This window comes from Talpa occidentalis, unplaced genomic scaffold (assembly GCF_014898055.3).
Source record: "Talpa occidentalis isolate TD23 unplaced genomic scaffold, MPIMG_talOcc4v2.1, whole genome shotgun sequence".
NCBI lineage: Eukaryota > Metazoa > Chordata > Mammalia > Eulipotyphla > Talpidae > Talpa > Talpa occidentalis.
In genome coordinates, this window is record NW_026555331.1 from 145,187,182 (window position 1) to 145,203,580 (window position 16,399).

Consider the following 16,399-nt stretch of genomic DNA (forward strand, 5'->3'; position numbering starts at 1 on the left):
TCATTATTTTCAACTCTTTGTTTCCTTCTGCTTTCTTTGGGATTTATTTACTCCTTTTTTAGCTAATGAGATGGAAATTTAGGTTATTGATTTTTTTTTTTTTAGATCATCATTGAAAGTAGATTATTTGTAAGTAATTTATTCAGTTTCTAAATATTTGGGCATTTTCCAGTTCTCTCTGTTACTCGTTCCGGCACTTACTTCATTGTGATCATGCAGCATATTTTGTTTTTAGTTCTTTTAATTTATTCGTACCTGTTTCATTGCCCACCATATGTTACATCCTAGCAAGTATTCCATTCACATTTATAGAATATGCACTCTGTTGACATTGGGCGTTCTTTAAATGTCAATTGGATCAAATTAATTGATTCTTTTAAGTCTTTTCTATCTTCACTGATTTTTGTGACTCCTGTAGAATACTGAAAAGAGAGTTACTATCATGTGGATTTACTTTACCTTTTCAGATGTATCAATTTTTATATTATGTGTTCTGAAACAGTAGGCTTATGTGTATTTAGGATTACATGCCTTTGTTAGGAATTGACCCCATTGTTATTACACACTGCCCACACTTAACTCTGGTAATAGTTCTTGTTCTGTAGTCTTTTTTGTCTGATATTATTTTAAAATCCTCCAGTTTTCACAGGCTTGTTGTTTGAGTGTGTATCTAATCCATCCTTTTCTTATTAAATTTGTGGATTTAAATTGGGTTTCTTTTAGATAGCATTTAATTAGGTCTTTTGTTATATACATACAGACATCCATGTTTGAGTATCAGGCATCAGGGATTCTGTCATAATTGCTACTTGTAATTCAAGTGCATTAATTTCATCACTGTGTAGTATTCCATTATTTGAATATACTACAATATATTATTTCTGCTATTGCTGGACAGTGGGTTTTTCCCACTTGGGGGGGCTCTTATAAAAACTGCTAAAATAAATATTCTTGAACATGTCTCTTGATTCTGAGGTATGAGTTTCTCCATGGTGGAATTACAGGGTATGTGAATTACTTAAGGAATTTATTCATTGATTCACCAAATATTAGTAGTGCACCCTTTGCGCCAAGTACATTTTTATCTAATGGCAAGTAATTTGGAAGCTTTTTTCATGTGGTAATTTAGTTTACTGCGTCTATGTCTTCATTGTTGAAATGTCTCTACTTATATTTTATCCATAACTGCATTGTTTTTTTATTGTCAAGTTTTTGCATTTTGATAGTTCTTTATGTATTGTAGACATGAATTCTTTGTCAGATCTGTGACCTGCAAATACTGTCCCCTAGTGTGTATTTTGTTTTTTCATCCTCTTGACAGGATCTTTTGCAGGACAAAAGTTATAAATTTTTATGAAGTAAATTTCTTTTATGAATTGTGTTTTTGAGATCATGTAGGAAATTCTTCAATATCTCCTACGTCCTTAAGATTTTTTGCTTCTAAAGCAAAAATAAGGACAAGTAAATATAAGGACAAGTAAATATAAAAAAATACTTGTAAATAAATACAAGTATTTGTATTTATAAATACTTTACATTTTTTTTGAGGAGTACTGTTTTAAAAAGTCAGTCTGCTTCACTTTGTGTTGATTCACTTTAAGTCTGATTCACTTTGTGTTGGTTTTTTAAAATGCAAAGTTTAGGTTGAGGTTCATTTTTGGCCTGTGGATACCCAGTTACTCCACATCCTCACAGTCTGGTGGAAAGACTACAGCTTGTGTCAGAATCAGTTGAACTTAGTTGTGTGAGTGTATTCTTTACTGTTCCAGTCACTTGTGTGTCTGTCTTTCTGCCAATAACCCATTTCAGCTATTACATCTGTATGTCTTAAAATTGGACAGTGATTCTTCTCGCTTTTCTTTTTCAAAACTGCTTTAACTATTCTAGTTCCTTTACTTGTCTAGCATCTTGGAATAAGCTTGTCTGTATCTACCAAAAAACCTTCTCTACAATCTTGATAGGAATATGTTAGTCTATAGATCAGTGTGTGTAGCACTGACATCTTTATTGTCTTCCATTCCATGAACACAGTATATATCTCTCATCAGCATTTGTATTTGTCAGCATAAAATTGCTTTTGCACCTCTGTCAAAGATCAGCTGGCCTACTCACGTGGGTCTGTTTTAGGTCTTCATATTTTGTTCATTTGTCTGTCATTCTGTCGATAACTACTGTAGTTATATATAAAGTCCTTCAATTGGTTATAGTGATGTCTCCATTTTCTTTTCAACTTGATTTAGCTGTTATAGTGCAGTTGTCTTTCTATATAAATTTTAAAATAATCTTGTCTACAAAAAATATGTTGCTGTGGTTATGTTAGGAATTGTGTTAATCCTATAGGTCACATTAAGGAGAGTTGGCATCTACATTGATCACCCCTATCCGCAAACACTGTCTTTTTATTTAGAACCTCGATTTCTTTCATCAGCATTTTGTAGTTTTCAGTATACAAGTCCTTTCCATGTTTTGTTAGGTTTACGCCAAGGTATTTTATTTTGTTTGCAGCCAATTTCTGTATAACTACAGGGCTAGTCAGATTATTTCTTTGAATAAATGGTCCATTTCACTTACAGTGTCAAATTTGTGTAAGTGGAACGTCCTTGGTATTCCCCTATTATCTGTGCCTGTCTTCTTATTTTCTTTCATGGTAATTTTTTTTACTAGCTGTAGCTCTTAACTTTTAATGATGTTGAATTAGTATTTTCTTTATGGCACTTGTTTCTTGCCTTAGAAATTCCTTCTCTGATGCTTAGTAGATATCCCTGTGAAGGTTTTAAAGTACTTAATCTAAGAGAGTAATTTTTTGAATTGGGTAAAGTAGGGAATCTAATTTCTTCCCCTAGAGTATGAAAAGTTGTTCTACCATATGTCATATGTAAAATTTACATATATGTGAACTTGCTTCTGATATTGATATCCAGTTCCACTTTTTATTATCCTTCTATAAATTTCACACCATCTTAATTACTGTCATATTAGACTAATTCTTACTAATTGGTAAGCATGTCCCCCCCAGTTTGTCAAAATTCTCTTGAAATCCCTATTGGAATTATTACTGAACTGTTGAATATATAGATGTGTTTGGGGGAGAATTGGAATCTTTATCATCAACGTGATTTTTTTCATTACTTGCAAATGTTTAAATGCTTATAGTATAGTTAACATTTTTCTCCACAATAACCTTCATTTAAAAAAAATCATTCCTGAGTAGTTAATATATTTTTCTTGCTTTTACAAAATGGATTTTTTTTGCTTATATGCAAAAGAGGCTGACCTTAGAACTACTTGTGGTCATTCTTAAGCATTTCGTTTTACAAAAGTAGGGAATTTATTGCTATCTTAGTACAAGCTAGAGCATCAAACTTTTTTTTTTTAAGATTTATTTATTTATTTATTTATACAAGCACTGGGTACAGTCAGAAGCGCGGGAGGGTGAGAGAATTCACCAGAGCCAGAACGGAGAACAGAACAGGCAGACTGACAAAACACACTGCTGAGGGGAGCAGCGGGCGTGGCAGGAGAGGTCTGTGCGCCATGTGGGACCCTCGCCGTTGGCCAGGGATCGAACTGGCGCTACAGAGGCCGCAGGCATCTTCGCAGGCCAGGGCTCAACCGCTGCGCCACCGGGGAGGCCCTAGAGCATCAAATTTATATTAGATTTTTAAAAATTAAAATTTACATTTTAATTCATAAGTCTTTGTTTATCAAACACTATGAAAGATGATTCTTCCTCTTTTTTTAATTCAAACACTATTTGCACTTTCGCACGTGCAAATAGTGTTTTTTAATTTCCCATGGAGATTTTAAACACAACAAGTATGTCTGTTCCGCTTTCAGAAATCCTAATTCTCATAGTTCCAGAGAAAGCCAGAGCTCTCATTTCTTTGAGAAATCTCCCACGCAGTTCTGCACGTTCCTGTAGAAACCACTGCTAGAGAAGTTGCAAAACAATACAAAGAGTTGTGCATGGACGTGTTTGTTTGGAGTCATCTCATTTAAAATTATGAGTATTTACTCATCTTTTAATATATGAGATGCATGATTTGTAAATACAAAATTTACATCTGTGCATAAAATGAATTGCTTCATGTTAAATAACACAAAGGTATGAATTTGAAGGTAATGGTCATTGTAAAAGAACCCAGTCAGTTTTGTATGAGAACTGTTGGGTTAATGCTCAGTATATTTATATTAAAACTTAGATTGCAATTTTGTCTTTCCTAGTTGGAGTCATTCGATGTCCAGTTTGCAGCCAAGAATGTGCAGAGAGACACATTATAGATAATTTTTTTGTGAAGGACACTACTGAAGTTCCCAGCAGTACAGTAGAAAAGTCTAATCAGGTAAGTGTACTAAGTCTTGAGCTTTTTGCCTCCTCTTAATGAGGCGGCCTTAATTGCTGGAAACTGTAAGAGAAAGATATCAAACATTTTATCTGTGAAATTATATACTATTTTAGAAGGTATATAAAGAATAATAATTTGTCTTAAGGAATGAAACAGTGCCAATAGAGAAGTTCTGGTTGCAGCCCCACATTCTCTATCTCAGAAAAAATATTTCATATTTGACATTATTTCATTTTTATTTCTGTGTAATTTCACTATGTATTGACAATTAGATTTTTTAAGCACCTTTCCCCCCCATTTTTCCCTCTTTTAATGATACATATGAAAAATCCCCTACCTTTGTTCAGTAAGAATTTCTAAGTTTTAAATATGCTATCCTTCCTACATAGTATCTCTGTGAAAACTTCATTTGGAAGCATTTCCCCGCATTACATTTAGAAGAGCACTGATAGTTTTCTTTTTTTCCTTACTTCCATAACCCACATGTGTAACATTTCTGTTGGTCCCTTAAACGTAAAGGTCATGTCCCTAGTGGATGAGCTGTCATACTCCAAGGGGAGTGAGCCATGATTATTTCTACAGTATGTGCTAACTATAGTGTATTAGGCTGCTTTTGGATCATGATTCATAATTTGGAACAGAAGATCTGTGAAAGAACTGAATCTGATTATAGAAAAATGATTATTAATATAAAATTTGAAATCTAAAGTGTAATGTTTAGGATGCCTCAGGAATGACAGCTATGTTTCTCAGCTTTTTCATTTTCAGCCCTTTGTTTCTTGGAGGATATATAGGAATTTAGGATTCACTTTAAATTTAAATTATTCACTAGTAACTGAAATACTTCTTTTTGTTTCAAAAGTGTCTACAATTCTACCTAATGTGAATTTTCATCAAAAGTCAAAATAGGACTTGGTACAGAAAATATAATTTCTAATTTCTTTCTAATTGTTGTGAAAACAACTTTAAGGAATGGAGACATTATAATTTATGTGAGCTATAGTCTCAAGTATGTAACCCCTCTGAAAGTTCCCATTCAGAATGCTAATGATTTTGTCTTCCAGGTGTCATTGCTTCATATGTGTTTATACTGGATAATATTTTGTTGATCATATCACTCACCAATTATAATTCACTAGGGCAAACTGTAGTTGTGCATGTGAATACTCAATCCAGGAAAGTAGCAAAATAATCAACATGGAATAATGATATAATGTGATATATATAGGAAAGGAAGAGACATGAGAATTGAAGAGATTCTAAAGGACAAATTTTAGATGGACTTTAAGCCTCCATATAATGAGTTGGTTGTTAATTAACTAAAAACTTTATATTTATGTATTCTGTATCTGTCACAGAAAAATAATAGGGTTGACTTACAATCAAACTAAAGAAGAGTACAGTAGATATCCTAAATGTAGGTGAGTAGGGATGGGGGATGATATGAGAGATGATTCAAGAGTGGGATGCTTATAGGGATATTTAGGGAATGAAGATTGGAGAGGTGTGATACTGCAGGATGGAGTGAAACTGTGAAACACTGTGCAAGAGGTAGTGGGAATGGATAGCTGATTGCTGGTTGCAGTAATGAGAGAGGAAAGGGGTAAGTCACAAAGCATAGGAGATGATGTTCCTGATTGGATGTAGAGAAGCAGGAGATTCCTCACGGCCAGAGTGCTGTACCTTTCAGTGATGAAGAGAGCAAGGAAGTGTAAATAGCGGGAGTGATTTGGTTTTGAATGTGTTTGTCCTGGGGCCTAAATGTAGGTGTCATCTATAGACACTGTGGAGCTCCCAGGAGGACACATAGCTGAAGATAAAGTTTTGAAAATGTTTATTTCTACTTCTTGCGAAACTTTGACTCAGACAGGATGGCTAGTTGTGTAACAGGTTATTTTAGTTTCTGTTCTGTGGAGAATGTAAAGCAGTCCAACCAAAGGTTTTAATGTATTTTTTTTTTTTTTTGGTACCCATACTGATTGCTGAGTGTAATAGGCTGATCATGATACTGAATAAATGTGTCTTTAAAAAAATTTAAATACAAAATAGCTCTCCGTTGTGGATAATTGCAACCTCACTAGAAAGGGAGCAGGTTAGCATACCATTCCCAAGTAGCCATTACCTCACTCAGCAGTCAAATTTTATCTTAATAGAACCTGACACTTCCACCCCTTACCACTAGATTATATTGATGTTAAGCCCAGGCACTTTGTCTTCTAATCCATAAATTTTTCAGTATTTACCTATATAAAATTTTTTCTATAAACATAACCACCACATCAATTTCATGTGTAAAAAAATGTAAAATGTATAGTAGTACCTTAATAGCATCAAATATCCAGACAGTGATCAAATATCTATTATCGTTGCTGTGGTAATGGGTTTTTTTTTCTTTGTTTTAAGCTGATTTTTTCTGTAAGCATCCCATAAGGCCTATACACTGAATTTGCTTGATTTGTCTCAGACATATCTTTTTAATTAATCCTGAATTATCCCTTTACCTTCTGGCTTTCCCTTTCCGATCTTTTAATGTATTTGTATTTATTAGAGAAACTGGAGTTATAGTCCAGTAGACTTAGCTTTATTCTGAATTTTTCTGACTACTCCACATCATTTAACATTCTTCTGTCATATTTTGTATAAACTTGTTGTGTTTTGTATGAACTAATAAAGCTATAGAATACGGTTTCAGTTCAGGTCTCATCGAGTGAAGGGGCATGAGACTATTTTGATCTATATGTTTGTATGTATTTCTGTAGGGAAACATGATGTAACCTTGGTTGTCTTTTCTTTTTTTTTTTTTTCTTTCCTGATGTTAATGAATGGCCATTAATGGTCACTGCTAACATCCCATATTTCATTTGCACTTTGAAAAATGATGACATTCTCAACCTGTCTTTCTCCTTTATTAACTGGAGTAGAAATAGAAAGCTTCCTTCATCCTCTAGTTACACAAGAAAGGTAAGTTAAATGCTAGATTTTTTTTCCCTTTAGTTGGCCAATTTTAAGAGCAGAGACATAGTTTCTTAGCATTTTTCAGAGATGACTGATGAGTAGAGTGTGTGTTTATCATAATGAACTTGGGTTTTTGATATAAAGTGTATTGTAGTCCTCCTTACTGGGGCTTATAACAAGCCACCTTGGCAGTATGTACCTCACATTGATTCCTAAGTCCTCCTCATAGAAATTTGCAGTAGTCATTTTTATCTCCTTTGCTTTGTGTTTTGACAAGATGTTATTTATTCATTTTCTATTGTAGACCTGGAACCAACCATTGGTTCCTGTGGTAGTTAGAGGCTACGTTATGGGTGCTACTCATCATGGGTGCGTGTCTAGTCATTTTTCTAGGCCTTTCAGGAAAATAATTTAACAAATATTTAAATAAGAGAAAGAGAAAATTTATTTTTCAGTGAATTTTAATGATTTCATATTTACCTCCCTTCTCCTATATTAGAAATCTTGGGTCTTAATTACATTGATATAATTATTCTTTGTCCTTTCTCTCTCTCTCTCTCTGTGTGTGTGTTAAAAAAACATTATCAGATGTCAGGGACCATTTTAATTCTTAAAATTGAGAACTGTTGGCTAGATACAAAGTTATTTATTGAAAGAATAAATTAATTGCTAAAGTATCATAGAGGTAGCAACTATAGAGAAGCTGAGGGAATAAAGCCAGGGTTGGAATTAGTGTAAGTTAGGAACTTAGAGGAAGGGCCTTGTGGAACATCAGCTCAGGCATCTTAAGAGGAGGTGTTGCTTGTCTTATGCTGGTTTCTGAGCCTTCAGCCTTAAGATCGGATCTTCGACCTCCAAGGAGCAGAATTGGGCCTGTGGTACTGGTACCTCTGAACTGGTATGATAGAGCCACAGTGTCAGAAAAACTGTAAATGAGAGTTGCCTCTTGTTATGGGAAGGAACTACTTCCATTGGGGTAAAGCAGCATTGATTGGTGTGAGGTTGACAGAAATTGCAAGCAAACAGGAAACCAACTAATACAATGAAATGCCTTCAGCCCCTGACATTACAGTCTCCCTCCAGCACCATCTGTTGTTAGACTCTAGTGTGGAATCAGCTCATAAAGCATAAGACCAGCTTACAGGGTAAGGGTATAGAAGAGTGGAGTTGGTGCTGAAAGTAGAAATCATAGTTGTTTCCTGTCAAAATAGAAAGCAAGGAAGATAGCATTTACTGCATGCAGATCACCATGATTTAAAGTTACTTGAAGTAAATAAATCTTTCCTGAGTGGTTAAGGTAACCACTTGATAGGCAGGTTCATTTGTTTCATTTTGCTTTTCATGTTAAGAGATGTTATAACATAAAACGTTTATTTAGTTCCAAAGTAAAATCTGTAAAACAGGTTTTTATTCAGAGAACTCAAACTTCTATTTTTGTCTCTTCTATACAGCTACATTATTTATTCTCTACCTTGTAGGTACCATTTAATTTCTTTCATGGTTTAGTCTTTAGTTTTAATATTTTTTTATATGTATATAAAATTTAAAGTAATTTTGTTACTTTTAAAATATAAGCAAATAAGTCATCCCTTCCCATCCCCATGATTCTTAGATAAGCTGTAGTAGCATTATATGGTTTTCCACTTTGTTTTTTATTTTATTTTATTTTTTTAAGATTGATTTCTTTATACAAGTACTGGGTGGGGTACAGACCAGAGGCGTGGGAGGGTGAGCGAACTCACCAGAGACAGAGCAGGGAGCAGAACAGGCAGAGGGACCAAAGACACTGCTGAAGGGGAGCAGCAGGTGAGGCAGGAGAGGTCTGCCCCGCCATGTGGGTTTCTCCAGGAATCGAACCCACGCTGCAGAGGCTGCAGACAGCTTCACAGCGCAGCGCTCAACCTGCTGCACCACCGGGGAGGCCCTCCACTTTGCTTTTTAAATTTTACTTTATATACTGGCAATCTCATTGTAGCAGTGTGTGTGTGTGTATATGTGTGTGTGTGTGTGTGTGTGTGTGTGTGTGTATATATATATATATATATATATATTCCTTTTTTTGTAGTGTAGAGGTGATAGTTGAAGCTAAGGGAACGGATGAAACCAATCCCTAGATCTAAAAAAAAGTCTATAGACACAGAAAGGAAGTTTGGTAGTGGTGGAACCTTGAGGGACAGATGCTCAAGAATTGCAGTGGTCAGTTGGGCATCAAATGTTAGAAAGGCCAAAGATGATAAGAGCTGAGCAAAGAAAGGTTTTGGTGTAGGGAAATATGTTATCTGGGTATTGGAGTTTGGCTTAATGTGAACCATTGTCTGAACAGTGAAGTTCTTTTCTGCCAGTCACAAATGCTATTATGAGGAATGCTATAGGTGTATGATTTAATAGTCTCACCATATACGGGTAACCTCTTCTTCATCATCCATATCCATTGTCTCCTCCAAACTAGTCAGTTTTACTTCTTAATCTCTCATTCATCTCCACTACACTGACACTGCTACAAAAGCTACTTCCTTCTGTTTAGGCACACTTGCCCCTCTTGTAACCTCTTCTCTACATTGCAGCAGCAGTGATTTTTGAAAAAAAGCAGATCTGGCCATGTTTTTTATTTACTCAGGAGCTTTTAGGGTATGACCAAAATTGTCGTGTGAGCTGCTTGATCTGGCCCCTGCTTGCTCTCTACCAGCGTATTCTCTTGCCAGTCTTCCCCTTGATCTTTCTACTTCAGTCATACTTGGTTTTTGTCGGTTCTTTGAACCTGCCTTGCTCTTCTTGCTGGATGCTTTTGTGCATGCAGTTCTCTGCCTAGAAGGCTTTTCATTTGGTAATTGATGACTCACCTTTCATATCTTGGTGCTAATATGATCTCTTAGAGAAAGTAATCCTTGGACAGTACTCTCCCCAACCTTCCAGTCCCGGTAAAATGACATCAGTTTCCACTGTCATGTGCTTTTTATAGCTTCTCATATTTTCCTTTTATGGCACCTCTCAGTTTATAGTTATGTATTAGTGTCATTATTCCAATAATGTTTGCCTCACATTTCAAAATCTTTACAACTGTGCGGTAACATCTGTGTTATTACTCTTATTTTAGGAAGGTGCATGCTAAGTAACCCGTGCAAGTCTATTCTGATAGCAAGTTAGAATACCTGGGATTTGAACCCATAAGCCATAGGGCAGGGGCCTTGTTTGCTTTTCCTGAATGTTACATCCTCATCTCTTAACATAGTGTCTCAATATTTGGTATATTAAACAAAGGACTGTATCCTTATTTCCATTTCATATGTGTATAATTTAAAACAATGTTATTTTAAATTTAAGAACACTTTTAAGAAGAACTGATAGACAAGTATGCTTGGTATATCACTCATACATGATAGTGCCATGAACACCTTGTCATTTTTCTCAAAAATTGATGTGACATGTTTCTTTTATTAGGTGTGTACAAGCTGTGAGGACAATGCAGAAGCTAATGGTTTTTGTGTAGAGTGTGTTGAATGGCTCTGTAAGACATGCATCAGAGCTCATCAGAGGGTGAAATTCACAAAAGACCACACTGTGAGACAGAAAGAGGAAGTTTCTCCAGGTAACAAATTCGTCTTTTTAATCTTTTTTCACCCTCTGTTCCTCCCCTGTCTTTTCTTCCCGCCTACACTTACATGTTTTGGTACACTTGCAAGCATCTAGTAAACTCTTAAGTATGTTGATACAAGGAGATATATGTTGGAACTGAGATTTGAATACCCACAAATGTTGGTAAGTTTAAAAATGGGTCGTCCCACCCTCTTATCGCCTATAAAAGCCTTAAATTTTATGTGAATATGCAGAAAAAGGAAAAAAGTTGATTTTTAAACTTCTTTGTTTCTAAGATGTCAGGGAGTGAACTTGAAAGCGTTACTGTTCTTATCCCGCTGATATTCTTGATTAAACCTGGTTCATGATGTTTGATATATAAATCACCAAAGACGCTTCCTTTTTACATAATTATGGTTTCTAAGTTTTTATTGTGTTGTTTGTATGAGTTCACTGATAACTGGAAACACATGTCAACCTTGCCTTTTCATTTTCAAGTGTAAAATTCTGTAGTAGTAATTGCATTCGCAGTGTAGCCGTCATCACTGTTTACTTCCACACTTTGGAGTCACTGTGAAAAGGAGCCGTGTATACACTGTTTGCTCTCCTCGTCCCAAATATCCTTTAATCGGTCTCTGTGAATTTTCTTATTTTGGTTTTTTGGTCCCTGGTATCTGACCTGTTTCACTAAGTCAAAAGGTATTTCCAAGGTTCATTCATACTGTAGCATTTATCAGAACTTATTTTTATATTGTGCCATAGTTGACATAAATTTATATTAGTTTCAGATGTGCAAATAATGATTCAATATTTGTATATATTGTGAAACAATCACTGCGGCAATTTTAGTTAACATCCATTCCCATGCATACTTACAAACATTTTGTTTTTCTTGTGATGAGCACTTTAAGATCTGCTCTCTTAGCAACTTTCAAATATGCAATATTGTGTTAGTAATTATATTCATCTTGCTGTATATTAAATCCTCATACCTTGCTTATTTTATAATTAAAAGTTTGTACTTTTTCACGTCATTAAACTCCTCCTTGCCCCACACCTGCCCCCACCCATAGATCTGTCTCCACCCATAGATCTGTGAGCTTCAGTTTTCTTTAGATTCCACATGTAAATAATAAGATTATACAGTATTCGCCTTCCTTTGTCAGACTTCATTTAGCAATATGCCCTCAAGGTCCTTCTGTGTTGTCATAAATGGCAAGAATATAAACTGGTGTGACCATTTTGAAAAGCTACCTAGATTTACCTTAAAAAACTAAAAATGGTGGGCCTCCCCTGGTGGCGCAGCGGTTGATCGCTGGGCAGCGAAGCTGCCCACAGCCTCTGCAGCACCGGTTCGATCCCCAGCCGCCAGCGAGGGTCCCACATGGTACGCAGACCTCTCCTGCCGCCCGCTGCTCCCCTCAGCAGTGTACTTCGGTCCTTCTGCCTGCTCTGCTCCCCGCTCTGGCTCTGGTGAATTCTCTCACCCTCCCGCGCTTCTGACTGTACCCAGTGCTTGATATAAATGAATAAATCTTTAAAAAAAAAAAAAAAAAAAAACTAAAAAATGGTTTGGAGGTGCTTTTGTTCTTTTTTATGGTTTCTTCAACTGTAGAGTTAGATTATTAAATTTGGATCTTTCATTTTTTTATGTAGGCCTGTATAGGTATGAACTTCCTGCATAGTACTGCTTTTAAAGCATCCCATAGAGTATGGTAGCTTGTCTTTCCATTTTTATTAGTTTCTAGATTTTTTTTTTTAATCTCTTATTTGGTGGTTCATTGACCCAAGGGTTGTTCAAAAGCATTCTGTTCAATCTCCACATATTTTGGTTTGTTCCAGGATTCCTTTTATGGTTAATTTCTAGTTTTATAGCATTGTGGTTTGTGAAAATGCTTGATACATTTTCTATTTTTGTATATTTTCTCAGGCTTGTTTCCTAATGTATGATCTATTCTTGAAAATGTTCCATGGGCACTGGAGAAGAAAGTGTATTCTTTGCCTTAAGAATGAAAAACTTTGTAAATATTCAGTAAATCCATCTAATCTAATACTTTATTTAAGACCTTTATTTCTTTGTTAATTTTCTGTCTGGATGATTTACCTCTGTGTCAGTGGTATTTTGAAGTTTCACAATGATTATATTTTTGTTGATAAATTGTCTTAGGTCTGTTAATAGTTGCTTTACACTAGGTGTGCCTATATTTGAAGCACCTCATTAAATATTAATGCATTGTATTTTCTTGGTGAGTTGTTCCCTTGATCATTATGTAGTGTCTCTTTGTCACTGATTCCTTTTTCAGTTGAAAGTCTCTCATTGGTTATAAGGATAGCAGTTCCTGTACTGTACTCCAGCCTGTTGTTTTTATCTTTGGGTTTTAAGGAGCATTTAAAAGCATTGATGGCTGAATTTTCTTACCCACATTGTTAGCCTGTCTTTTTCTTGGTAAATTCAGACCATTCACATTTAGGATAATAATTGATATGAACCGTTTATTCTTAGTCATTTTGTTTTTGATTTTTGATTATTTTTCTGTTGTTCCTTTTTCCCTTTGCTTCTCTCTGCTCTTTCTGGATGGCTTTCCGTAGTATTCCTATTGGTTTCTTTGCATCTTCATCTGCAGGTATCTATTCGGAATTTTTGGCTAGTGGTTACCATGGGGGTTTACTTAAATTCCTGGTTTTGTTTGTGTGTATGTGTTCTTTTTGTCTAGTTTAAGTATTAGGGTACTGTTGGCATTATTAAGGGGCATTCCCTTTTGTATTTGGTGGGCATAAGTTCTTTTTTAAAGGTTTGGTAGAATTTTCTTGTAAAGTTACCTGGCCCCGAGGCTTTTGTTTTGGGGAGATATTTGATTACTCTTTCAGTTCCATGATTATGGTTGGTTAATTCACCTGTTTTGTTTATTCCTGGTTTAGTCTTGATAATAAACTATATTCTAGAAATATCAGAATGTCCATTTCTTCAGCGTCATTAAATTTATTGGCATATAGTTCATCGTAATCTCTCATATCATTTGTGTTTCACTGCTGCTGTGGTAGTTTCTCCTCATTCTAGTTTTTTTTATTAGTTTTTTCTCTTTATTAGTCTAGCTAAAGGACATCTATAAATGCATGATATGTACTAATTATCTAAATCAGACAGAGGCTATATAAACTTGTATTCCTGAACATTCGGCACAAATCAGGATGTTAAGCAAAGGGCAGATGGTGCCCCCTCTCTACTGTGGTAGCTGTCCATGTGACAGAAACATCACAAACAGAGGTGTAGGGAGTTAGGAGGCTAGTCCTGTTCACTGATGATGAAGAATCTTCTCATTCCTGCAGTTAATTCCTTTTGGTCTTGATGTGATAGTCTTTTCATGTTCTTTTAACATACCACTATTTTTTTAAATCTGTTTTCCTCTTTTTCAATTTTATGTACTTTTTTATCTGACTGTGTTGTTTTTATTTTATCCTCAGCTTTTGAATTTAATTATCTAATTAGACTTTGTGTCTTCAATAATTTTATTTTTAATTCCTTTCAACTTAGTTTTAAAGTTCTATTACTGACAGCTTTTAGATAAATATTTGCTATTTCTCTTCATTTTCCTTAGAATTACAAGTGTTTAAAGCCTTAATTACCATTTCTTAGTTTGATTCTGCTGGTTTTTAAATTTTGGTTATCCAAGAGGGATTTCTATATTTTTGTGTTTGTTACTTTGGTAAATTACATACAGTGATATGGACAAAGGCCCATTCTGTGTATTAAATGCAGAAAGCAAGTTCTGTGTGATTATTATGAACCCAAGAATTTATTAAAAAGGAAAATTTCCTCATGTCTTTGTTTCTGGTTTCAACTTTATGGTTATCATGAAGGAAAATGTGAGTTCGTTAATTTAACCTGCTTGCTGGCAGGTTACTCGTTTACAGTTTTTCTAAATATTGATGATTACATGAAAGTTAATTTCAGGTAGATCATATTCTTACTAATTTGAATTTCTACTTTGAAAAGTAAAAAGTTTATTTACTTTTCCTTTTGAACTGCTGAAAATACTTAGTGTTTTGGTATCTGTAAAGCCAAGTGGTGGTGATGGGGTCTGTGAAACTGGCTCTTTTATATCAACATATTCTTGAATTTAAATGGGCAGGCTAAAATGATTTGCTGTTACTAGTCTTATTTTATGCCTGCTTTTGTTTCTATAGAAGCAGTTGGTGTGACCAGTCAGCGACCAGTGTTTTGTCCTTTTCATAAAAAGGAGCAACTGAAGCTTTACTGTGAAACGTGTGACAAACTGACCTGTCGGGACTGCCAGCTATTAGAGCATAAAGAACATAGGTACCAGCGTCTTCCATCGTGCACATCATCTAGCTCCGTGAGCACTGGCGGCGCCGCCACGGGGTGGTCTCCACATACTTCTTGTTCAGGCAGCAGTTTGCCACCTTGTTCCATGATTTTTCAGCGTCCACACGGTTGACATTTTGAGCCAGATGATTCATTGTGATGCACTGTGTGATGTTTAGTAGCATTTTTTTTTTTAACCTTTATTCATGAGATACCAGCGGCATTCTTCCAGCAAGCCTCCCCAAAATGTCTGCAGGCATTGCGATGCCCTAGGGAATCAAATCATTCCAAATCGAGAGTCACTGGCCTACAACTCTTTTAAAATATATAGAATTACTTGCCAGTATTGTAAAATGCAGAGATTTTACATTAAAGAAGTCTAAATCTTTTAGGTTTTTTGTTATTGTTTGTTTTTTAAAGAAAGTGGGCCTCCTGTTCGTTCTTTTCAGCATTTGGCTAGAATTGACTCATGCTCTTTAGAATGAAGCTTGTGCTTTCCAATTCATCATAATTTCTTCAAGTTTACTTTTAAATCTCACCTCCATAGGCTTTCAGTTAGCAGTGACTGATTTAAACAGTAAGATTCTGGTCAATTGGTAAAAATAGAGCATTTTAAAGTACTGTCGGCTTCCAATAAAGGCAGACTAGGTAATTTGGACCAAGCATACCAGTGGGTAACTGGAAAACCTAGTTATCGATATGAAATTTTGGAGCTAGAAGATGTTGGATCAGGACTTTGTTGGAGGGGTGGGGACAGAGCACGGTAGGGACTTTCCCACCCCCTTCAAAGCATTTATGTAGAGATTTGAGTATCTTTTATAGTCTTTCCAGACTGGGACATTGAGGATTAGAATTCAGGGGTCACGGTGGTTGAAGACCTCTTGCCTTGAGTTGGAATCCTGAAAGTCTACACTAATTACAGTAAAGATGAACTCGCTACTAAATAGTCCTTAAGGGGACTAAAGCTCAGTTCAAATCTTTTTCAGTGTACAAAGTTGGATTTAATTGATACAGTGTTGCTGCTGCAAATATACATTTCTTTCAACAATGAACATTCTTTTTGAATGAAAAGGAAAAAAGTTTAATTGTCCTTCTTAGCACAAAGTCTTACATGTCATAGAATTGAGAGCATACAAAGTCTTCTCTAAACTTAATGCAAATAATCTGAATAACATTGATAGATGAGAAAATATCCATACCT

General features: G+C 35.3%; 1 protein-coding gene across 1 annotated transcript in view; it reads left to right on the plus strand.

Annotated features, from left to right (window-relative positions):
• TRIM24 (tripartite motif containing 24) overlaps positions 1 to 16,399 on the plus strand; it is an 82,294-nt gene that overhangs the window by 24,745 nt on the left and 41,150 nt on the right. Inside the window, 3 exon segments of the mRNA XM_037514104.2 lie at positions 4,225 to 4,343; positions 10,740 to 10,887; positions 15,060 to 15,192. Of these exon segments, the coding sequence (XP_037370001.1) occupies positions 4,225 to 4,343; positions 10,740 to 10,887; positions 15,060 to 15,192 (400 nt within the window).